Source organism: Lagopus leucura, unplaced genomic scaffold, assembly GCF_019238085.1.
Source record: "Lagopus leucura isolate 7727_CA_CO unplaced genomic scaffold, USGS_WTPT01 Super-Scaffold_100004, whole genome shotgun sequence".
Classification (NCBI taxonomy): Eukaryota; Metazoa; Chordata; class Aves; order Galliformes; family Phasianidae; genus Lagopus; species Lagopus leucura.
The window spans coordinates 67,893,679-67,919,658 of NW_024962264.1; the positions used below are offsets into that span (position 1 = coordinate 67,893,679).

The following is a 25,980-nucleotide window of genomic DNA, read 5'->3' on the forward strand; positions in this document are numbered from 1 at the left end:
CATTGGCAACAACACACAGATGATGACTGGGCACGAGAAACCCGGGGGAGAAATAACACACAATGAAGACAGCCTCAGGGAGCATCTGGAGTGCAAGAAAATATCTTGATAAGTACAGTAATGAGATTCCCCTGAGTAGGATTATCAGGGCTTTGCAGCAACACATGAAGTGCCTGAGGGGGTGCACAGAGAGTGATGGGAAGCAGAAATATTCATCCAGCAACCCCATCACTTGTTTCCACACCTGAAACCCAGCTCTTCATTATTACATAGCCTTTCTCCTGCTGATCAGACTATGCTTGCCCTGGTGGTCCCATTTTCCATCTGAACCTTGCTACGGGAACAGCAAGAGATGAGATTGTGGAGGTGCTGGAAGAGGCCAGCCTCCAACAGCCATGATTCTCCACTCACATGAACTACTCGCTTTTGAGAAAGAGCAAAAAGTGACATTAATAGGCTAAATATCACTCGTGGTTTCCACTGACAGTGACTTGCTCATGTCTGAGTACAGGCTTTGACTCACTGTCTATACATCAATGAAGCGTATGAGCGACTGTCTGCTGGCACTGATACAGACTCAACGGATTCAGATTGTGCCATGACTCATTAAAAGGTTTCCAGAAAAGTGAGAGTTCCATATTTAACATTACTTTTTAATTTTCCAAGCTGAAGCTCGGAAAATTCCACAGAATTTCTATTAAAATCAGAAGTAATATTCCACAGCATCACTATTCAACCACATAACTATTCAATCTCCATTCAAAAAATCAACATGACAATGGTAATCTTTACCCCGATTTCACAGTCTTGATCTCTGATGTTACATCCCAGAGGTTAAGACAGATTAGCAGAAGCACCAGGCTTGCTAAGCCCTTGATCCATTACATAAGAGGTGAGCTGGAGACTCATTATTGCTCCCAGGTACTGCCCACAGTGCCAATGAGGGCCTTAATGCACTTGTCATACAGATGGCTTGAAAGCAGATTTCCAGATTTGTTTTCATCCCACATCAGAAGCATCTCAATAGCACAAGTCATTTCATTTTGAGTGTACTATCTCATGACACTTTGCACATGTTGAGACAAAAGCATAAAACGAGGCAAAAGTGACCTTTTCTGAAGCTTTGTCAGCAAAACTGAAAGTCATCATCGTAGATTTGTTTCTTTTTTCCTAACTATTCTTAAGACACACATACTCTGCAGCTGACAGACACTGGGGGGGGGGTTTAAGACTGACAAACACCCCGTGTGCAATGGTTCTGCAACTATCACAGGCAGTGTTTGAATGCATGTGTTGTGCAAATGTGTTCGTGCCCTACAGAGTTCAGAGCAGGTCTTCTCCTGGTTCCACCCATGCACTCATTCTTACCCTCCTGGAGAAAGGCTTTCTAGAGCAATCCTGAAGCAAACTGAGAAGAGTGGGATTATCTGGGACACTACTCCAAGCAGGAGAACTCAAATGCTTTCACAGCAGGGAAACGCAGAAAGCAATTTATGCAGAATTTGAAAGGAATGAGATGAGGTGTAATTCTCTGAACAATTTAGCTACCACTTTTTTCTAACCCAACAATAACCTTGCCACTTTTGTTGTTTGACACAGCATTACTCTCTCACTTGTTCATCTGCTTTCACACAAAAGAATTCTCTTGCTCATGTCTCAGTGACAGTCAGACTCAGCCAGAGACATCATCTTTCACTCCCTCCCCTCTCTGCAGAGAAAGGTGAAATGGATACGCAAGGTGCAGGTGGAAAATGGAAATCAATGGAAATCAAGATGGAAGATGGAAATCAGCCTCACAAGAACATGAATTTTGGGGGTAAGCCCATTCCCAGCACCACCAGCTAGCCACACCATGTTAGCTCCTGGCACTGGCTGGCTCCCGGGTTGTAAGCATGATTTATTTACTCCACACCAAGCCAATGTGTGAACATTACCTGTTCTTTGAGCAGCAGAGCCACCCTCTCAAAGAGCTGGTTCCCATCAATGGAGGTCAATGCAATGTAGAGGAAGAGGCCGTAGAGGACTGGTTTTGGAATCCACTGAAGAGGGAAAGGGAGGAGCAGGAGCGAGAGGCCAACCAAGAAGTTTGCCACCAGACTCGTCAGCCGGGTCTCCTTCACACTCACAATCCTGGAAGCAGAAAAACAGGAATTAGTGGAGAAGGATAAGAACCCCAGTACCCACATAAACTTCTTACCGGGGCACACAGTTCAGAGGGAGCTCAGGACACGTGCCACTCAGGAAAGGGAAACTCATCTCCACAGCACTGAGATCAGCACTTCTGGCCCCACGCTGACACCGAGAAGACAGAGCTCTGCTGGATCCAGGCCAGGCACTTAATCCACGACTCAAACAGAGCACCTGGAGAAGTGCCAAATTCCCCTTCTCCGAAGCTGCACGGATCCCATCCTGAACTAAATTGCCCTCTAAACTAATTCTATCCAGCACATTGCAAGAAAATAGGCAAGAATCCTTTTTCTGGGCATTAATCCTTCCCTCAATTTACCCAACGCATATGCAACTGGCTTTTATCCAGAATAAAACTCGTTGGCTTCTACAGGAACTAATGAATGTCTTGGAAGGAAAAAGATGGATCTGCATTCTCAACTGAGAGTCAACAGATGTATGTGAGGATTGCCTTGTTTACATGGAGGGAATGCTGGAAGCACTATGCATGGAGCTAGAAATTTAATTCTGCTGTGGATTACAGCAGCAGTGCTGTGAATTGCCTACCACCATGTAGACCTTATAATTCATTAGTGCAAATTTCATAGAATTTATGAACAATTTTTAATAAATAGCAACAAAAGATGGACAGAAAAGTGTGCAGCAACTTCCAGAGCCTAATCAGGGGTGAGAGGGTTGTTTTGTTTTGTTTTCATTCAATGTAAGCCCAAAACAATGGGAGCAAACAAAACCCTCATCTCTCAAGAGTACTTATAGAGAAAAAAAGAGATTCTTAATGTAATTCATACTTATACACATATTTAGAAGATAAATCCACAGTATAAGCGGGTGAATAAATCCCCTATTATTGGTGAAACTCTTGCCACAGGCTCTCTAGGCATCATCTGGTGGCTGCAAGACATTCTGAATTAACTCTCTACACAAAGCACCGTGAGGATTAGCACAAGATCTATGAGAACATTTCCCTTTTTTCCAAGTACTGCTGACACTTCGTAATCCCTTCTGTACTAAAGAAGGTTCCTTCTCAGTGAATTCTTTCAGTATTGAGAACCTTCCTTTTAAACATGGTCAGGTTGAACATCTGAAATTTTGTTTTTTTTTGCATTCAAGAACGTAACGATGCTGTGGGGGAGCTGGATGAAGGAATCTTCCACACATTCATTTAGGGTCTGAGGGAAAGCACAACAGGCCAAGGCTTGCTCTTAGCACTTGGATAACACAGAATTTACATGAAACCTAAGGAATAACAACTATTACAAACAGAACACCAAGTCCTGAGGACAACACTTAAATTCCCCAGTGAGTGTTGAGGCAGATTCTATGTGTCATCCAAGATTACCAAAAAAGGATACGCAGAAGAGACAGGAGGTATTAACCTCTGTGGAACTCCCCTTCTTCCTTCACATCTGAATTTAAACAGTCAAAACCACAGCCTTCCTCCTTCCAAACACACTTTTGCAAGTTTCTTAATGGGATGTCCCTCCCATTGCCTGGAGAAGCCAGAGGAGGAGAGCTGCTTCCCCCTGTTATCTGCAAACTGCTCCATCAGCTCTGGAAGAACAGGAACATCAGCTGGGGGATATCATTTGGCATCATTTGCACAGCCTCCAGGCCTGCATCACTGCAGAACAGAAGTCTCAGAGACAGAGACAAGCAAGCTTTAAGTGCAACTGCAGGGGCTATTTCAGATTAATCTGATAGTCCAATAAGGAGCAGTCAGACCACTTTAGTGCCATCAGAACCACTATGAGCCTCTCGAGTGTTGCAGTAAAGCAGGAGGGAAGAGATGCACTAAGTGATTCAGTCCATCCGTGTGCAGTAAGAGCTCCCCTAGTTTTGCCTTTGGGCAAGCTACCAAGGAAGCATTTCTTGTTTTGGGAAAAAGAAGATGTTCACAATCTGCAAACAGAGCATACACAAGGTTGCTAGGTTCCTTGTGAGTGCAATGATGGAAACTGAAGAGCTCAGGATCAAAGCTAGATATGAAACCAACACATTTCAATAAGATATAAGCCTGCACGGATGGGAACAGCCCAGAGCAGCAGCCTTTTGGTAACAGATTTTTGAAGCTCATCACATTTTGTTGTCTTCTCTTAGGGATGCAGCAGTCACAGCATTGAGGAGTGTCTGAATGTACATAAGTTCTGCAATAACTATGCTCACTTGCTGTTAAAGCCATATAAAGTAGCCTGGAATCCCTTGCCAAAATAGTTAGAACTGCTCATTATTTATCAAACCCCATGTTTTTGAAGCTGAACTTCCCACCCTCCAGATGCTCCTTTGCCAACTCTGGCACCTTTCTAACTTCCAGGAAAAAAAAAAAAAAAGCAGTTCAGAATCTGGTTTGTCTCTTGAGGAAGCAGTTCCAGAAAGTCTGTACTGCAATGGAAATGATGTAATTAACAGATTATAGAGCAGAATCCAGGCTCGTTTCCCTAGGATCCTTTAAAATGGTTAGCATGGGATTAGCCATTCCCCACCTCCTCCATATGCCTATTTGCAGATTGCCAGACTCCCATCAAATTCAAGTGGTTCACCCACAGGGAAGAAGAAGAAAATTTCGCTTTCATTGTGACGGAGCTTTATTCCTGTTAGTGCCATCATCCTCATGGAGCCTTGATTCGAATGCAGGAGAGGAACCTGCCAAGGGAGTCAGCACCAAAAGAACTCCCGATTTTCTAATTGAGCTATGGTACGTTTTCTTTTTCAGCAGAGCTAAGAGAAAAAGGTGACAGCATTGCTCAGAGCCTCCTGTTTATGGCTCAGCGCTTTGCAGAGAACAAGCAGCTTCAGTCTCAAAGGGAATTCAGACAAGCAGGCAGCCCTTATTCCTGTCTTTGCTCCCTGTATTTGGTTCAAAGCACAAATTTACACAGAGGCAGAGCAGTGCCACAAGGGAAAGTACTTAGAGAGATTAGGTCATCTCTCAGTTCTTTTTAGGGTAATCACTGGACCTACATCTATGTTAACAAAGCAAAGGAGGGCTCTCCCCTGTTATTTTGAGGGCAGCTGGGTGACAGAGCAAAGGACAAGGACAGAAGGCCCTTAATTTGCACAAGGAACTGAGCTTTGCCAGGAGAAAACAGCACAGCATAAAGACAGTGGGTGGCAAAAGATGAAAGGAGCCACTAGGTATCTGACAGCAGAAAATAGGGAGGCTTGGCTTATGGGTTTCAAAGGGAAAATGATGCATCTCCTGGACTATAGTTGTCTATAATCTCTTCTGTAATGCATCAGGAGAAACAGACGGATCCCAAAAACGTTTCTTCTCCAAGAGAATGGTGATGCACTGGCAAAGAGGAGTGGAGTGGTAGAGTCACCACCCTAGGAGATGTGGCACTGAGGGATGTGGTCAGTGGGTATGGTGGGGGTGGGTTGGACTTGGTGACCTTGGATGTCTTTTCCAATTTAATGATTTTAGTCTATGAATACAAGCCTACAAACCCCATTAAAGCAACTCAAGTTTTATTCTTTTTTTCCCCCCTTCTCATAACATAATGCTTTCCATGGATTCAAAGCAAAGATACAGTTGTAGGAACAACTAATACCAACACATCCTAATGGGAATATGAGCCCAGGAGCTGATATCCCAACAGAGGACTACAAAAGCACTGCAGGGAACAGCAACATATGGATGTCATGTGAAATATCTACCAGCAACCCAGAAAGCAGACAAGCCCAACTGGGCTGGGCCCAGAACATAACAGCATAGAGGCAAGATTGAAATTAAAAGACAGATCCACTCTATTTCCCCAAAGTAAATGACCACTTAGTCTCACTTATGAGAAGTGAGGATTCTGAAAATGGAAACAAAAAGATAGCATAATTAAAACTAGTGGCATGTGAGTGGAAATTACCACTTCTGAGGTAAAAGCGTTCGAGTGTAATGTACCGAGATCAAACGGACCAGATAATCTCTATTCTGGAGGAAGTTTCATAAGAAATTGGATTTTTTAATTATTATTTTCTTAAATAAGACCCTGATAAGAAAGTATTTGACAACTCAGAGCAGCAAAAAAAAATCTTGCCTTAAATAGAATGGTGTGACCCAGGCATGGTTTTTACTTAAGGAAAAGAGAATTTAATAAGCCTCTTGCCTTTCCAAAGCATGGTGGAAGAACATAGGAGCTCTGAAATGCTGCTGCATTTTTCCTATCCTTTGTAATAACCACTAGACAGGTCCCACGGGATGAATCAGACTGGATTTTTTCTGGTGAAGATATCTAGAGAAGTCTGGCCAAAACATCTCAGCTTCACACAGAGATAAAAGCAAAGAAGGTCTTGGCTGACTCTCTGCACCTAAATTTGCTGAATTCCTTCAGGCTACTTCCTGCCATTGAGAAAAGCACGAGTTTGTGGCTCTTCTAGAACAAGTGATTCGGGGAAGGGGGATGAAGCAGAGCAACAAACCGTAGCAGCTGAGGTGGCTTTGTTTGGTCCACTTTCCCTTCCACTTTCATCTCTCAGAGCATTCAAGACTACAGCTAGATCTCCAACCATACTCTATATCCCATTGTACCCAAAGCATAAGGAAAGCACAAATCAAACCAAAGAGAGCCATGGTAGCTTTGAGGTTCCTACTTACGTCTCGTAGATGTGCCCGTTTTCAACCCTCTCCTCTACATAGGCCAGAGCACGGACGTGCATTGGAGAGTGAGGGAAGGCAGCATGGATCCATGGAAGGCCAAAGATGGACAGCCCCGTATTTATCAGCGCCACAAGGAGGAGGTCCCAGTGGTAGGCTGTTCCCTTCACCAACCTGAAACGGGGTACGGTTGAGAGCTGTCAGATTTGGTGCTAACAGCAGCAAGGCTGCTCTTCCTGAACCTCAGCTTGAATGTTAAACCAAGTGCACTTCCATGCACTGAGCAATTTTACACACCTCCTGTCTTACAGCTAATGTTACATGAACACAAACTGTAATGGAACTTGATAGCTTTCTCCCAAAGCAATCAACTTCTGGAAAGAACAACGCTGAGCTAAAAGGCAATCTGCTAAAATAACAGCCCATAAGACTCACATCAACATTTTGCCACTATTGTTTATTGCTAAGTCAACTCAAAATATACAGGTACGCCTGCTAACAGAGCTGACATGGGCATGGGTTGTCAAACTAGCAACACTGAAGTTTCCTCATCTGCCCTGCTTCTATCCCTGATCTCTCTCCTTCCCCACAAGCAGACCCAGGAGCTGAGTGCACGCTTAATACGCTGCAGTCATCTCCCACAATTATTGCTTCTGCATGATAAGAAAATAGGACATGAATTCATTAAACTTCAGCTCCTCCTCAATAGTCAGCCCAGGAGATAAGCTCCTAACTTCAGTTAACGCTGCAAACCCTCCCCCCACTTTAGTTTGAGGGAAAACAGCCCTTAAACTGGAATGTTAACCAAGGTGTTAGCCACATCACATTCACTTTGGGCTCCATAGAGAACAGCTGCTAACACTGAACTCACAGCTCTTTTAACACTGTGATTTTTTGTAAGGTCCCCTTCCCAAACATACCACTGTGTGCTCAAACAAGTTGAATCAAGTTTACATTTTTATGGGTGGGGAAATTCAGCCCTCAGACTGTGTTACCTAAGTTAAGGGTCCATCAGTCATCGTTCTGTCTCTGGGTATCAGAGCAAAATAGCACTTGGGCCCTCTCTGACACAAGTAGAGGATCAGCTGAAATGCTCTCCAGGCACCATCAACTACAAGGCGTGCTCAGATATCATTTAGGTGTCTTAACACACAACAGTACCTAAGCAGAGACCTGGGGCCATCTCAGATGCTCCGGGATAGTAGGTACCTGGATCTAGCAAACAATCCAGCACAGAAAGATTGCCTTATGGGTATGAAAACAGCACTCTCAGGTGGAGTTCAGCTTTGGAACAAAGACACGTCATACTGAAAGTGCTCACCTCCATTGAGGGAGGAGGCAACAGGGTGACTCAGTCAGATGGATGTCTACACTGCTTTGCCTCTGAAGGTGGAAGATGCTGGCAGGAAGGGTGGGGCTCAGGAGGGTTGTACACTCTTCCTGTGTTGGCTTATACTTTGAAAGCACAGCCTCTGCCCATGTGCTGATTTCTCAGAGCACAGGGATCACCCACCTCCCACAGGGTCATCACTGCTTGTCCTATCTGCTGCTTTCAAAGGGTTTTCTGTGTACAGAGACCATATGTTCAGTGCCAGCATTGTTTTAATACTTGTCTCAATCTCACAGCATTGACTACACTCAACGCACATGCTTCTGAGCTCTGCCTAGCTCAACACACACAATAGCTCTAGGTGTCTTACCCTGGGTTATTCTCACACTATCCAACCAGTCTATTTTACCTCTTGGACTGTCCCATAGCTTTCTTCTATTATTCTTTAGCAAAGCAGCATGCTCTCAGGTACATAGCATATTTTCCCTGCTCATTCTACAGGAAGACACTGCTATATTTAGTAGGACTCCAAAAACCGTATTCTCTTTGGTTGCAATAGGTGATGGAATTTTTATTCTGTGATGACACCACAGAGCAAGCTGTCAGGCTCTATTTTCCTCCTCTCCACACCCCTGCCCTGAAACATGACCAGCATAAGCTCAGCTCTGTACACAGCATTATGAAAAACGCTACAAAGAAATACAAAATGTTTTACGTTCCTTAAGGGCACCCTATTGGAAACAACAACCCACACTGGGATAAAGATGACCCACTTACATTACAAACTTATGTAATGCTTTACCTGAAAGGGGGATGATATAATCAAGATAACAGGAATAACCATGTAGTCAAAGAAAGTCAAATTGGTTCAACTGAGTTTGAGCTTATCTTTTCTCTTCTAATTGTATCACTCTATCTACAACATGGACTATAACACAAATTAGTGTTCAAGGAGAACCCTCTCACACATCACACCAGTGAAAAACCCTGAAACACGGTATTTTCTGGAAAGAAAGTCACACACATTCAACTTTCAATATCATCTGATTGCAGTTGGAAGAAAAAGAAATGAATATTTTTATAATCTTGTAACTTTAAACACAAATCAGATCTACTAGATAAAAGTGAAGCTACATCAGATATAATATTTTACTTCTCTTCCCCATTCTCATTAGAGATAAATAGCTTCAAACACTCTCCTAATTCTCTAATGATAGTTGTGCAAATCACTGACTGGTCATTTATAAAAAAGCATCCTTTCTGAGAGAGCTGTGCACATATCCACACGGATCAGATGCTCCATAAGCCATATCTGGATGTACATCCATAGAAAACCATAGCAAATACCAACAAAACTTCCACACAGGGGCAAAGAAGAAACAGGCAGAGGCATTGAGCTCATCAGCACTCTGCATTATTGTTTGATTCACTGCTACAATATCAGGTTTTGGGGGATGGTGATGAGAAGTTCTCCTGGTGTCCTGAATATTCCAATAGTCAAGCTGGATTTTGGATAAAGCTATCAGAAGACTGATTTGCTCGAGGAGCAAGGTGTAGAACATAACTTGAGAACTTCCTTTTGTTTTGCAGCACTAGTTGAGACCCCACTGGTACAGGTCAATAGGTTAGGAAGAAGTTTCCCATCACAGGGACAGCAGAAAGTTGAAAGCATTACCTGTTCTCTGGAGCATTTGTGAGCGATGCCACAATGTTCTGCTCTATGAAGAAGAGCATTGAGAGGAGGAACCCCAGCCCCATAGCACTCATCACCGAACCAATGGAGAGGGACTGGACAGGAGCCAGCACAAACAAGCTCTCAGATGGGTTGTAGTTAAATTTGGACACTGCAAAGAGGAGAGGAATGAAATTAGGGTGTGCTTTCTTACCAAACCATCTACAAAGACTCACACTGTTCTACACACGTTATCATCTACAGGGAACCAACACAAAGTAAGCCGTGATACTCTGACACGTGGGAGCCAGAAGGCCATAGAAGACAGCTCTATGTGGCTGCTATAGTTCAGTTTTCCTCATCCCCTAAGAGCTTGGCTACCATCCTGACTTGTTGGGTTACGGCTCGTTCTAGTGAGGCATTCCCTTTTTTGAACAAATGAAAAAAAGGGGAACTCATTTTCCACAGACACGAAGCATTTTTTACATTAGAAATACTTCTAACTAGCAGTCGACTCCTGTTCATCAGCTGACAAGGTATTCTACATAAAACTTCCCCATGTGCAACAAGCTGTGCCCCTGCTTTCTGCAAGGGGAAAAAAAAAATATCTATCAGTACGGGTAAATTTCATACGGCCAAACATTCTGCAATCCAACTGAATGGAATGGTCACCACAGAAAAAAAGCCATTTCTTATGCGTTTCCATACATTTCCTCATATCACCCACTCACGTCACCACGGGACAATGCAATTCCTGTCCCCATTATCACTTCCTGACGTGGAAAAGCTGATCAGTGTGGCCAATGAATGGTGTATCATTTTTAGATTTCCTCATGTAACTTACAACTGCCCAGATGCTCTGCACTGTTTCACCTACATTAGGAAAACGTCAAGTGGAGACAAAGAGGACAGACTGGGATCATCAACTCTACGTCTGCACAACTGGCAACAAACCCTTCCTGCCTGCTAATTACTCTGCCCTTTGTTCTTTGCCAGAAATTGTTGATTCTCTTTATTGTAAGAGATACACACCTTAATCACAACTAAATGAAAAGGCAGGCTGAAATAACTCATCTAGAGAAAACTTTAACCAGTCCTGCTTGATTATGGTTTCAAATAACTTATATCTGAGACTGATGAAATTAGAACTCCTGGAGTGGGAGGCAGTACAAACAGTGTCTGTAATATTATATGGGGGAACGTAGATTATTATTTATTTACTTGTAGCCAAACTTCCCCAGATTCAACTTTTTCTTGAATTGCAGACAGAATAGCGTCCCTTAGCACTGCAAAGAATAAAAACACAACTTACTTTCAATTTCCTTGAAGATATAGGAACCCACAACAGAAAAAGTCAACACTGAAATGGGTAAGGCACAGTCGGACAGAATTTCACGGACTCTCGCATGCAAATATGGGCTGTAATTTAAAGACAGAAAACTTCCATCAACATTACACTGAAGGGACAGTTGCCCAATCCAGAGTGTTAACATTAACAAATGAAAAGTCAGTCCAATCTTACCATTCTAAAGAGACATTTGAGGTGAAGAAAGTCTTTAATTCAGCCTAAACCCTGTGGAATCTATCCTTGAAGGTTGATGAATACATAAGCAAAATCCCAGAAAGAACAAGAAAATAAGACACAAGCTGGTCCTCCAGCATCAACTGGCATCTAATTTTCATAGCAATTTTAATTACTTGCTTGGCCATTCCAAAGAGTTTTAAAGGCAATAGTATTAAAACCACATTAGAACTGGGCACCTGGCTTCCAAGAGCACAACAGAGGTACCTTCCCAGTAGGCTTTCCTACACCATCAGGAGTTTCACCCCCCAACAACGGCTTAATGCTTATTTGGGGAGAGTTACAAGTTCCAAATGTTTAATATGATTCATCCAAAGCTTTCCAAAAATTCACCTGTGATGCCAAATCAAATACGGAAGGGCATCAGTCAGTGAGAGAACATTTTGTCTTGCTCTAACATTTTCCAGGTGGCCAGCCAAGGTCACATCTGGTTTTGGCTTCCACCACCACCACCATTAATGGGAGAGTTCCACCTGATTTCACCGGGTTACAAGAATTTGGACCTAAACCATTATTGATGCCTCACAGGTAATACGAAATAATCAGTAGTCTGAGCTCTAAGGCTGAAGTAACTCACCTTTTCTTAAACTGATAGAGCGTATGACCAAGCCAAAGGGTACCCAGCATCAACATGAGACTAAGGACGGCAGTTTCACGTCCATAATGCACATCATGCGTGCCTGTTTGATTCTCTAGGGACATGGATCTGCTCACTGATGAATTCATCAAGAAGGTGGTATTGATGCCGAGGCTTGGAATAGCATCAGTTCGTGCTTTTTCCAAGTAACTGTCTCCTGTGCGCCCATGGTAGTAATATTTCTTAAAAACTGTACAAACAACCAACAGGCAAGCATTAGGATAGGTTTGTGACAATCAGAGCAAGTAAAATAATGTGTTTTTTTTCTTGCTTGATCATGCAGTATTATTAACGTTATGCTTCACCAGGTTTATAGCTCTATCCCTCAAGCCAGAGAAAAGAAATCAGGAGAGCTGCCTCTCTTACAAAGACAGCACTTGACAGATTCTTCTTTTCATTCCTTTTCACCAAATGAAAATTACACTCATCTGAAGCAACAGATATGAACTGTAAGAACTTATAGCGCTAATTATTTACGTTATTTTGCTCCTCTCATTGGAATCACCGCTCTTAAACATAAACAGACATCAAATTTCAGCAGGCTGCTAAAAAATTACATCAAAAAATTAAGAGCAGACAGGCTACTTAGACCCTTAAGAGGACTGCACAATGCACAGTAATTACTTTTCCTCCAGGACCGCTCCAGATTTGAAGATAAGTGTTAATGATATGCAAAACCTGGCAGAACATTTAAAAATCACACTGCAAATTGAGATAGAGTTATAAAGCATCTGAAGTAAACCTGAACAAGTGAAATAGTAGTGCCTCTGGAACTGCCCATAAATGTATTAGATTTAGCTCAGTTAAGAGTCATTTATACAAGTAATTAACAGTTCTAAGTGTACTCTTGCTCTTCAGTATTTAGTCAAGTTCCCTTTTGTATGGCATTGTCAGGCTTCAAGCATACAAACGCAATATTGGGATAATTTTGCCTCTTTCTGGAGTAAAAGCCTGCAGGTATCACAAAGAAGAAGTGAGAACAGATGGGGGTTGGCCCTTGTAGTCTTCCTACAAGAAGTAGGTAATGAGAGGCAATGGCCTCAAGTTGTTCCAGGGGAGGTTCAGATTGGATATTAGGAAACATTTATTCTCCAATAGAGTGGTCAGGCACTGGCACAGACACGTCTCTGGAGGTGCTCAAGAACCGTGGAGACGTGGCACTGAGGGATGTGGTCAGTGGGCATGGTGGGATGGATTGGACTTGGTGTTCTTAGAAGTCTTTCCCAGCCTTAATGAATCTGTGTTGCCACTGGTAGCCAGCAGACAGCTGGTTCTCCCCTGACAGGGGAAACATGGGAGGATGGAAACCACCATGTCAGAGCTTGGTAGCCCCCCTGCCTTTCTTTGCTTTCTTTTCCTGTGAATACTCATTCAGGCTTCACAAAGGAAACTCAGAAGTTTAGGGCAAGAGCTTCTCCTTTAGACAAAAATACAGCAATCTCAGTCCAAAACTGCTTGTTTTGGACTTTCATAGCATTCTGTACCATGCACTCTTTCCACCCCATGAAAAACCCCAAGCACCTCGTTGGGTGTTTTTTTTTTCTGATGCTGTTCTCAGCATGAGCCAGAAAGGAGGAGAACATTGCAGTTTTAATTATGAGAACCTCCCCCAGTAAGGAGCAACCCCGTTACGACCTCCCTTCACACCGCGCACTTCTGCATCGCGTGCTGCGGAAGAGGCTCTGCTGTTATTTCCTCCCTATCCTCACAGCTGCATCCAGCCCAGTCAGGACACTCAGGTCTGCTTTGCAAATAGGTAAACTGAGGCACAGAGCACTGCTGCAACTAGCATGAGACAAGTCGTTGGAGCATTTGCTGTTTCTGGCTCTGAATACTATGAAGGATGCTTTTGTCATCACAGAAATGATTACTGGAGATCAGTAGCTGATCAGGGCTGAAAGCCTGCTCACTGTCTAAGCAGACCCTCACAGTCACTAAGCCCTAGAGATGTACACAATTACTGAGCCTATAATAAACCAGCAGTTGCAGAATTGCATGTGCTATGCAGAATACACTGACACGCCTCTATTTAGATTCGAAATCATACAAATAAAAATTCAAGTTATTTACACAATAATGTTTTGAGTCTTGGGGATTTTCTCAGTTCCCCAAGGGATACTGCATTTCTCACACATTTTAATAGATTTAGGGTTGATCACAGATATGTGCACCACCTCTCAGGCTGCAGTTGAATTTGCACCCACCTCAAAACTGGGTAGGGCTGCTCCAGTTAACCCTAAATATAAGAGGAAGAAGCATTCTGTCTTATTTACCCTTCTATTTTAGTGCACTGAGGATGTGTCAAGGCAGCAGCATATCGAGGGCGTTTCTCTGAACGACTTGCTATAAAATACTAAAAAAATTGCTATAGGTTTTGTCATTTTTGGTTGTTTTTCTAACTGAGAGCTACGTGGATCTTGCTGCCCCATTCAGAGCAAAGCAGGTGGTGCTCCAATTGAAACAGAGCCATCCTCAAGCCCAGCGCACGCTCAAGTTCCTTCCAACAACATTAACTTGTGTTGTTTGCTTCAGCCAGTCAGTCGTCATTTCCTGCAGAGTGCAGATGTCAAGATCAAACAAATACAGCTTTGGTGGCTGGGCCACACACTGAAAACAGTGTCAGTGGGGATGGCTGGTGCACCTGGCCCAATTCCTCTGTACAGGGTTGCAGCCCTCCCCCATCTCTTTCCTGCGTGCATATAGTACCTTGCAAAAACCAAGGCTATCAGCAGGCTAAGGAAAATACATCTGAGCAAAAGGAACATATCCTTTAGCCTTAAGGAAGACTTGATGTTGCTGATAGCTTTTACCAATGCCAGCTTTCTCCTTTTACCTAACTGTTCAATCCTTATTTTGAGAGTTAAGTGAGCAAGTATCTCCTCCTGCTATAAGACTGGAGCGGAAGAGGAAAGATGAGCACGTGGCTATACTGGTGTCATCTGTTTAAATATGAGCACCAAGAGGGTTTAGGATCAAGGCTGTGCCTGCCAACATCACTGCCCTTCTGCACCTGGGAACCTGGCTGGACATGGGGTCTCATCTGCTGATGAATTCAGTGCTCCCAGATGCAGCTCAAGCCAACAGGAGCTGCTGAACAAGCTGAGTGCTGGCTTGATTTTATTACCATTGTTCATATAAACAGCCCTTTTCAAGTTCAAGGGAAAATTAGACTAATTAGGCTAATTCACTAATTACATTAACATCTAGCCTCTTCTACTGTCCCCAGTGCAATGCACTGATTGAGCTACTACTCCCATATTCCTGAAAGTTTGGTAGCAGAGGTAAATGGATGCTTTCCTCACCTTTAACCCATATCCCATGCCTTTGCTATGCAGAATTAACTCCACACTACAGAACGACTGCAAACACATACTGATTTTCACAGAGCAATTCAATACTGCTGAACAACAGCCTAGTGCCACAGGTAGAATGCTCCATGCCTGCAGCGCAGGGCACTGACAGGACACACTTCAAGTACCACACAGAGCTGCATCTTAAGCAGCAAAATATCCCAGAGCTGCTCCCTCCTTCACCGAGCTTTTAACTTTTAACTGAGAGTGCCATAGAAACGTGAAGGCTGCTCATGTGAGTACACAGATTAACCCATAAATGGGCAGGTGGTGGCTGGAAAGGGATGAATAGTTTGGGAGCATGCTCGAAGGCACTACAGTCACTAGGCCACCATTAAGGGAGAAGGAGATCTCAGCTCATAAGGATGGACAATCTCAACATATCTTTTGCCTCCCATTCAACAATGTGGTGTGGAGAAAACTCTTCATTTAAATAAGACTTTTTAGCATGGGAAGACTCTCACTGAAACCTTGGTGTGGTTTCTCTACCTAATCCCATCTCAGCCAACTGAAATGAGAGCTAATAGAAATTTTGCATTTCCAAGTAAACTGCTGACAGAGAGCTGCTTGTGTCTCAAGCACTTTGATTTTTTCCTGAAGACTCTGAATGAACATGGATCAAGGAAATGTCATGCATATTTGCAGCCTCATATTTCCCTGTGGCAACAAAGCAAAACAGAGATCTGGACTGAAGAATACTGTTGCAAGACTTACCTTTAATAATACCTTTGAAGGCATCAAGCACAAAAGTGATTGATATAAAAAGTGCAATTATTTCTTCTGTTGACCTGTGAAAAAATTCCATGAATTAATACAGCTATTAGCAGAGCATGCATTCAACTCCATTCAAAGAAAGTCAGCATATTCAGGCATTCACATCAAAATATACAAATTATAGTTAGACTCTAACTCAGGAAAGAAAACCCAGTGAATCTTTTAAAGCTTCTTTTCAAGCTGGAACAATAAGCCAAAATGATACGAGCTTCATCTCTCAAAATACATTTTGCAGCAAGTTTGTAATTAAGGAGCTTGTGGAATGTGTAATTTTTCCATTTGCTGAATAATCCAATCAAAATACAACTTTTTGAAAATAGCTACCTTTTAAAGAGCTTCATCAGAAGACTGAAATTAAAGAGGGAGTACATCACAAGGAAAAAGCTGTTCCACAGTCCAATCCAAGCATAGAAAGCACTGAAATCCAAGTTGTAGTCATCACAGATTCCTCGAATGACTGCAGAATTGAAGCATTCACACATCAGATTAAGCTGAGATTCTCATTTGCTTGATGGCAAGAAGAGAACTAATTAAGACTTTGCCCAACCACACCTATAGCAGACACCATTAAATCTGTTCTTATACTCCATGTACAAGCATTGGATCAGTCTTTTTTTCCTCCTCTCCCCCAGCCACTAGAAATAGAGCAAAAAATATTTGGAAAACATTCTCCCACACTGCTCAAAGCATCCTTCCTACGTATTAAGGCCACAAAATCCTGCTTAGAATTTGCTCTTTATGACAACTCAGGTGCTGTTGAGAAAAGGATCTCATGCATGTTTTTGGACCACGTTTACTCTGTCAGTGCACTGCAGACTAAAATTTCCCAACTTAATTGGAGTCCATTGAATTGTTCCTAGAGATACTGATTGAGTTTGCTCCTTTTCATCTCTGGCTCAGTAGTATAATCTCCCAGCTGTAACTGGAAAGCTACTTATCACACCATATCAGAGTGATAAAGATCCCTCGTTGCTGGCTCTTATCAAGGTGGTGAAATGCAGCTCCATGAGAAAGTAGCCAGATAAAAAGATTTCTTTCTTGAAGCACAAATGCTTATTCTCATGACTTTTTCTTTTCCCCAGATCATTCCATTAAAACCAAGTCTCTTTAACTAAACATGCATCGAGCTTCTTCTCTCAGCACCTAATGTAGCCCTTTACAATTGATTTAAGAAAAAGAAATGCAACTAGAACTCTAATAGGGTTGCAAGATTCTCACACGGAGTCACTTTTCACTAATCTTAATCAAATCAGCCCCCAGCATACACATTTAATAGGCTTACCATTAATGTAGAGTGCTAAAGGAGCTGTAGTCAGGAGCACGACAAGAGGCTGCCCTGAGAAGAGTGCATAAAGCAGCCCTCCAATACACTGGCCAACGATTGTCTTCTGCACATCTATGAGTAATTGGGAAGGAAGGAAAGAAACATTTTTTCTTCTAATTGACAGAATTCTGTATTCACAGAGCAGACTCACTGATGAATAAGAGGAATACTTTGAATGCATAGAGGTGAGAAAGCATGAAGTGACCCTACACCTAGTATAACTGAATAGCCAAGCGTGGGACCTACAAAGATCATCAAGTCTAACAGTGTAATAATTTAGGATGTCAACAAGTTTAATCCAGAAGATCTTTGGGACAGAATTTTAACTCAATCTTATGAGCTGCTTCAGGGACACAACTGGGACAGAACAACACATCCACCACTCTATCAGTATTTTGTACACTGCTAATCAAATTTGGATTAAAATCCAGCAGCTTGCCTGGGAAAAATGTACACACAGTACACTGCATAGTTAGAAAGCAAGTGTTATTTAATAAAGGCAGGGTATAATTCCAGCTGTTCAGGTCTGATGATATTACCCCCAAATAGTCAACCTGACTTCTCAGAAAAATCATGAACTTAAGATCACTCAGTGATGCTTTATTTAGCAAAGAAGAACTACAAAAACTGAGTGATTAGGGCTACCCAACTTGAACACACGGGATCCTAAAGAGATAGAAAGAGGATAAACTTACCAATAGCTCCTCGGGTGTTTTCATCATTGAGGGACCCAAAAGCAATAGATGGAAGGAGGCAGGCGAAATACAGAAAAATCATAGTTGTGATGTATTTTCCTATAGCCTTATTGTTTCCAATAATACCTAGTGTAAACCCAAAAAGTTGTTAGTGCTGCACACTTGGAAATCATTGAAACCTTGTTCAGAAAAGGTATATGTGCCATTAGATCTTTTAATACTGAGACACATCAGGAGAAATGTAGTCCACTTTAGTCTAAGAATCTAGACAGTCTTTGGCACTTGCTTCTGCACAACTGCATTCCTGTGCACCTAGTACCAGAACAAGCACTACCAACAGCACCACATTACAGGCTGCTTCAGCTGGCACTCCTGACATCACCAAAACAGGAGATCCTAGGAGCTGCTTGTTCAGTTTAAGAAGCTCAGAAAAGGATCAGCAGAAGTCAGAATGTTAATGTTCATAAACCCCCACCTCCTGCCTTTTTAATACCAACTTCACAGGTATTCTGTGCTATGGCCCTAACAAGCTTCGTGATGATCACTTGCCATTGCAACTCACAATGCTCAAGGCAGGAAAACATGAAGCACTTCATTTCTCCCTAAATAGAAATCTGAGATTATAAGGCTTGAATCAATAAAGTGCTTTTCTGAGCCAATTAGCGCTAGCAGACTTATCAAAACAAATAGCACAAGAGGTCAGGAATGCGTACATTAATAGAGTTTTGCTTTAAAAAAAGCCTTTCTGAAAGAATGGCTTCTTTTCCAGCCACTCACCCCTTCTCATCTCCATCGGAAAAAACACATCGGGCTGTAACAAAAGCAGCCAGAAAGAGAATTAAAGTGTCATAACATGAATTTAAGGGCCTCTGAAGTAGCTTCCCTTCCCTTTCCTGTTTTCAGGCTGATGTCCATCCCCAGTGAGCTCATATCACCCCTGAGGGAAAGGATACGAGATGACAACAGCTGACATTGCTCAAGAAGAAGCTCAAGAAGTTTTTGTGAGGTTTTTTTTTTCCACTGAGCAGCCTCAGAATGGTTATGGCAGAAAGAATCTCCTCCAAAATAAAAAAAAAAGCCAACAATTAGCCTTCAGTCTGCCTGTGCCACCATTCTCAATGATGCCTCTGCTGAAATACTTGGGCAGATTTGGAGTCATCCATTTTTCCCTTTTGTGGAAGTCACTTGAGTAGGGAGCTCCCACCCATCTGCCTCCAAGCTCCCAAATGCCTATCAAAGCCTCTGCTACCATCAGGTTCTTGCCAAAGGAAGCTACCAGCACAAGAGTTGGATCTGAGAAAGGTATTTTGCATCCGAGGCTTTTGGTGTCACACAGAAAATCAGGGCACTGCCACAACTGATTGCTTTTCAGTCCAGTGATTGTCAATCACTCGATGACTTCCAGATCCTTATCTAACATCTGTTTCGTGCACCGCTTGCAGTGCAGAGATAAAGACAGAAGGAGGATGCAAAAGCCAAAAAAAGAAAGATGTGTAATGATCAAGCAGCCATACGAGTCAAGGACAGCTTGTGAAGGCTCCCGTTTGCAGACCTGAGAAATAGACACAAATAGGAACGATGCTCAGCATCCTTAAAAAAGTAATAAGAAAACAGGGAGAGCTGAAACTTGACAGGAGACATCTCAAGCATGCAAATATAAGCCTGACCTTCCAAGAGTCATGGGACCAGCTGTTTCAGGGCAGATTCTTTTCAGTGTATTGTGAAGATTCAGAAACCACAGACCACATTCCTGACCACTCTTGGCAACCGCAGTGCCTGAAACGTTCTTTTTCCAGATAAAGTGTTCTCATGTGATCAAGTTAAACAGCTACAGGCTCCCACCTCACACTCCCAAGTGCCTGAGACCTTTAGAAAGGATGAAAGGTTCTGTAGGGCAAAGAGGAGACTAAGCATTAGTTTCACAAGTAGAGATTGTCACTCCTTGCTCTGAGAACAACGTGGCTCCAGAACACAGGTTTCTTTGGACAAAGGAGTCTTTCCAGTGTGAAAGATCAGAAGCAGCAGTTCTTGAAAGCTTTGCATTCATAAAAGGACAGAGAAACAACAGATGAAAGAAAAGGGTCATTTTCTAAACACAGAAAGGTTTGTAAGTGATGAGGTTGTAAAACCTCAGTTAATTAAACCATGGTATAAGCAGGTGGAAAGAAGAAGCCTTGAATGCATGGCTTTTGGCTTCAGCCTTGCTTTGCAAGCAACTGTTAGAGCAGGAGTCTTTGCTGATCACGGAGATCCTTATGCAGCATTATGGCTGAGTCCAAGATTCCCAGCAGAAGCAAACTTTTAGTCCATTTTCAGTCACAGGAGATCCAAAGAGCAAAGAAACCCTTCCGGTGGCAGAAAAATTCACTTCATAATGGAGATAACTACATCAAATTTAATGTACCCTTTCATAAATACTATCGATCACCCCCTATTCGCAGTTAAAATCATGAGCAAGTACCTCCTCGTTGTACAGACACCACTGAGACAAGCACTAAATTCCAGCATTAGTCACAATTTACCTTTTACCTTTTTGAAATCAACATCTGGCTACATATTTTCAGGGCTTATTAGCAATCTGGAGACTGTCATTACTTCATCTCTAAAAAGGTGGGCTGCGTTACGACAGCATTTCACCTGCAGCAGGCTCATAAAGCCATTGAAAAATGTGTCACTCCAACTGCAGCACATCAATTTGTAGCCAAAAGTCAACTTAGTTCAGCTGTGAAATTTGAGTAATTAACTATTACTGGAGCAATCCCTTGAAATTAAGGTACATCTACACATTGAAAGGGGAAGTGATTATGTTCATCAACATGACAGTTCTATTTTACTTGCCTGAATTTCAGAAGTGACTTTTTCTTTTAAAATGACAAGGTTAGAGGTTCACAGAATACCACGTTGTTGGCCTCACTTTGCCTGGCATTCTGCAACAGTATTTAAAGACTTACAGGTCCAGGGGCTGGCACTGAAGCTCCTTACGTCTACTAATTGTACATTTACCGAATCCAACTTGAGATGGACAGTCCATGATTCATCTGACAACTGAAGTTCCTTCCCAATTCTCCGAAATATCTAATGCAAAGTAGGCTTAATTAAACCAATTCGCATCACAGCAGCAAGGATATGTCTATTAAAACCTTGACAAAAGAAATGCCTTTCAATGGTTAGAAGCTAATAATAACACTATCTATAGCCTTCCACGTAGTAAGCCATAAAAAGGCAAAACATTATAAACCTCTGCTAAAGCTCTCAAGCTGGGTTTTTACTTCTGTTAGCAGCTGCTGGACACCACCCAACTTCCTAAGGACACACAGAAGATGAATCTTCCCTAAGTCCAACAAAGAGTAAATCACACTACAACAAGACTAAGAACTAGAAAAGTAGATCCAGCTGATCTTGGGGCAGAGAAACCAAGAATACGCTCAGACTAGGGAACAGTGAATAAACAAGTAATAAGTACAAATGCCACCAACTCCTGAGGATGTCACTGGCAAAGGAGCTCTCATAGGAACTGATTGGGAACGGTGCAGGACCAAGGACAGGGAGAAGCCAACAGATCCAGCCAACTCTCAACCCACCACAGATGGGGGCAAACAACCTCATAACAAACCTCACCCTTACCTCTTCTATTCACCTTCCTTCCCTGAGAGGTGAAGGGATACAGCAGAATCCAACACTGAAGCTCATCTTAAGAGTTCAGAGAGAATTCTCTTAAGAGCTTCAGACACCTCAAGTTTCCTCAAGCACTCCACAGTTTTAATTCCTCCATGTTGTACCAGGAAACGTAAGCCAAGGAATAAGAGTAGGGTCTTCAAGGGGTGGCAAGTAACTTGTAGCTGAGTCCAGGCATCTTCTGAGAGTCCCTTCTTTCACTCAAACCAGCCTCAAAATTCAAAAGTTTCAAGAAGCTAATAAGCTTCAATTGAATTTTAGAGTAATAAGTAATTGGTAGGACAAGTGTTTTGAAACTGTTGACAGGACAAGATCAGGAGGAAGTTCTGTACAAGTTTTGCTTCAAAAAAGAAAGAGCCTCGAATAATGCAGTCATTAAGAAAAGACTACACATCACATTGACTAAACCCTAGCTTTAAAGGAAAATCACACGTTTTCCTTAGGCTCAGCATAATCACATTTTTCATCTTCAGATGCTCCCACCAAAATCTGTTTACTACAAGCCACTTGTACCATCAGTTCTGGAGAAAACCAGAAAGCTCTTTGTTATTTGCACATTCAGACATTGAAGACTTCTACAATCCAAAGCAAATTTAAGCTTGACTAATTCCTAATCTGGGGGAAACTAAAAAAAGACTCCTTTCTGCTCTTTCCCACATCACAATAGCTAAGGATAATTTAAAGGCCAGCTTTCTGCATCATGTGAATAAGATCAATCACACAAAAAAGTCCAACTGACAAAATACTTGCTGGCCCTACAAAGGCCTTATTTATCACCCAGCTGTTAATCGGTTTATCTATCTCAACCAAAATCCCAGGATGCTTCTCAGATTAAGGATTTAGATTCCAACCATTCAGCAAAGAGGCATCTTTGCTATTCAAAGTTCTTTGATGATGCACGTGTGATTGTCTGGAGTACAGATATTTGGATAGCTCAATTCCCTAATGTTTTGGTGCACTGCTGCTTTGAGATGGTCCAGGAATTTCACATTGTTGATCACCTTCAGTCTTGGTGGTTTATGGCAGATATTTTCTACTCCATATGGTTTTCATTCCACAGAGATCTTTTTAAAAGAATTTATCTTAATTTCCAGTTTCTGGGAAGTAGCACATAGAAATACTTCCAGGCTTTTAGAAATTCTCCTCCCTTCCCTGTATCATACATGAAAGAGAGCATGACTCCTTCTAAGGTGAACTTCACTTTTGGGCTGAAATAGTTCTCAAGTTCAGCTTAGCTCACTTCAGCATCTTTTCTCTCCAAGAGCTGTATAACATGATAAACGACTACATGCTATATTTACATTTTATACCAGAACAATTGTCTGCAATATTTGCAATGCTGCATTCTCACCACGACAGTATTTCAGAGGCAGCCAAATGAACAGTGCTCTCAAGCCAGTCAACCCCAGCATCTTGTCTAGGGCAATCTAGATCTACTGCATGCACTGGTGTGCAAAAAGCTTGCCAACTTGGCTATAGTTGGCAGGGTCAAGACTGAGAAGCAGAGGAATAGTTACTTTGGATGCATGCAGAGCATCAACATGAACCCAAAAATGGATTCCCAAACCTGCTGTCAGCCTGTTGGCTACAAGACCATCATACAATGCACTTTTGCCTGTTAACCTACTGCACACTCAGGATATGGACAGCTGTAAGTATAGCAAGTAGCTACAGCTAAGTCTCAGCTTTCCTAAAAGGATGTTTCTCTGTGCTGCAAGATCCTTATTCACTTCCCTTCCCCTTACAATGATCAGTTGGAATCTGGAGGCCCTACAAAGAAATAGCCATGGAGACAAAGCATCCTGAAACCATTTCAGGGGTGTACAAATTAGGAGCTCATGTCCTCTAACAGATCTGATGCTGCTAGCCAAGAAATCACGTTTGTGTTTTTCATCAGGCTCCTTGCTGCAACTGTGAAAACAATTTCTTAACCCTGTTCCTTCTCAATATGCCCTCAATCCCCATAAAAACATAGCCTAAGCTTGACTTCACATAGAGCCGCCCTCTGTTAATCTCAGGCCTCACAGAAACAGTTCCATTCCAGCAGTTACAAAGCTCTTGTAAAGGGTATCCAGCACAACCACGATACGAAGTGACAGCAAATTCCATTTCATTCTTTACAACAAAATGGGTGCCACCAACTGCAAAAACGCTTGTGGTATGCACCTTGTCTTCTTACACCACCTGCAAAAGGGCAATGCAGGGAGTGTACTGGGATAACTCTGCCTTGGGCTAAAGAGTTGAATAGCAGAAAGGCATTTGATGATCTCCCAGATTCTCCTTGCCTACACTCTACATCTTTTGCTTATGCAAACTTTTTTGGGGTTGATTCCAGATGACTGAATTATTAATAGACTCCCCCAAAAGCTGTAAGGAACTGAACAAGCTTTGATGTCAGGCAGAGGCTCTGAAGTTATGGTTTGCTCTGAAGACTTTTCATGGCTATGAAGAACCTCTAGAAGTAAAAGCCCGCTAGTAGAAAGGGGAGAAAACTCTGAAAAGCAACACTGCTATTGTGGGAACTACACAGGGCCCCACACCTGAGGCTTAGTATAAACATCATGTTACTGCTTCTATGATCTGACTACAGAAGACAAGCTATATCCTGTTTTTAAGAGGCACTGAGCTGAAGTTACTGCAGCTCAGGTTTTGTTTAAGCACTCTCTACTCCCACTGCATCACCATAATTACTGTTGAAGCTGGCTTGCAAGGACAGCAAAAAGGGTCTATTAGGCCGCTGCTGACTAATTAGGTTGCAGTGAGTTGAACTGTGTTTGCACACAACAATAATCAATCTACTTAATCGCCTCATAGCTTAATAAGAATTAAAATCCTCATCTACACACAGCTATCATCTTTATTTAGGGAATACTGCAAGCTTCTCATCTACAATGTGTGCTGCTGCCTATTCATAGTCTTTAGTCAACATGCTTGTTTAAATAAGAACTAAGAGAGCTATTACACATATCAAAGAACATATTCAATGCACACTGTAAACAGGACATCATATCACAAATTCAAAAATCGGGCCAACGTTTCCATAAATACTGGCCAACATACCATCAGTGAAGTCCAACGCGTACACTGGAAATCTTCGTGCAATGTCATCAAAAATCCCCTTGCCAACATTGAGAAACTCATGCAGCTGAAGAAAGGAAGGAAGTGCTGTGTCAGTTTAAAGGCTCGTGTATTGTCAAAGAGATTAACCTCCTTATTCAATACTGATAGGAGCAACACTGGTCATTTTGAATAGGGCATTCAAATTGGATTTCGTAATGATAATAAAAATAGACCCTTCACTCTTCAAACTATATCTTGAAAAGCACTGTAAGAGAAAAATCCCCAGACCACCCTATTTTCCTCCATTCCTTCCCTCTTTCTCATCCTATTCATGTCCACATCCCTGCTTTGTAGATGAGGGAGCTGATGCACAGCATTGAAGAGACCTGCCAAAGACACCCCTTGGCCAACAGTTGGATTAGACCCCAGGCACAGGGATAACATCTGGGTACCCATAGGATAAACACAAGGATAAAGAGCCCTCCCCCACCGCTCCAGACAACTTGCTGATATGTCCCACCAGGAAATTCTTCCCAAAAACCCCATGAAACACATGTAAGAGGGTCTGCACATTGTGCTCTTTCCTTTAGCATGGCCACAAAAGAGAACATCTCAAACTGGTATAGTCTGGGAACTAAGACCATCTAGATCCCCAACTCAGCTCAAAGGGAATGGGCTGAAGTAACTTTACACAATCAAACAGTAGTTTCTGTCTATTAAAAGCCAGTAAGAACACTGTGAAATGGTTACAGAAACCTCACATGTTCCCTTTTACTTGTGCTCTGAGGGCCTGCAAGGTGCAATATGCTTGTGTATATGAACTGATGCGTAACACAAGCAACAAGGAGCTTTACAGAAATAAAAGACAGCTGTTATTGACTTACAGCCTCCCAGTTCTCAACTACATCATTAAGAAAAGCACCAGGGTTCCCTGTTATCCTCAATTCAGAGTACACACAGTATTCCAAAAAGAAAATGCAGCCTAATACGGTGCTAATTATCCCAACTGCCTCATGAAAAACATTGTATGTTTCCTGCAGAACAAGGGACACCGCTAAGGAAGCGTAAAGGGAGAAGAAAGTCACAGATGAATTCTATATTAACAGACC

The 25,980-nt window shown here is 42.3% G+C and overlaps 1 protein-coding gene across 5 annotated transcripts in view; it reads right to left on the reverse strand.

Moving 5' to 3' along the window:
• SLC4A11 (solute carrier family 4 member 11) overlaps positions 1 to 25,980 on the reverse strand; it is a 132,561-nt gene that overhangs the window by 7,005 nt on the left and 99,576 nt on the right. For all 5 annotated transcript variants that reach the window (XM_042870991.1, XM_042870990.1, XM_042870993.1 and 2 more), the window contains 10 exons: positions 24,872 to 24,956; positions 18,137 to 18,262; positions 17,400 to 17,513; positions 16,442 to 16,574; positions 16,058 to 16,131; positions 11,934 to 12,183; positions 11,087 to 11,193; positions 9,778 to 9,946; positions 6,773 to 6,946; positions 1,935 to 2,130 (listed from right to left, as the gene is read on the reverse strand). In XM_042870991.1, coding sequence (XP_042726925.1) covers positions 1,935 to 2,130; positions 6,773 to 6,946; positions 9,778 to 9,946; positions 11,087 to 11,193; positions 11,934 to 12,183; positions 16,058 to 16,131; positions 16,442 to 16,574; positions 17,400 to 17,513; positions 18,137 to 18,262; positions 24,872 to 24,956 — 1,428 coding nt within the window. The remainder of the gene's footprint in view (positions 1 to 1,934; positions 2,131 to 6,772; positions 6,947 to 9,777; positions 9,947 to 11,086; positions 11,194 to 11,933; positions 12,184 to 16,057; positions 16,132 to 16,441; positions 16,575 to 17,399; positions 17,514 to 18,136; positions 18,263 to 24,871; positions 24,957 to 25,980) is intronic.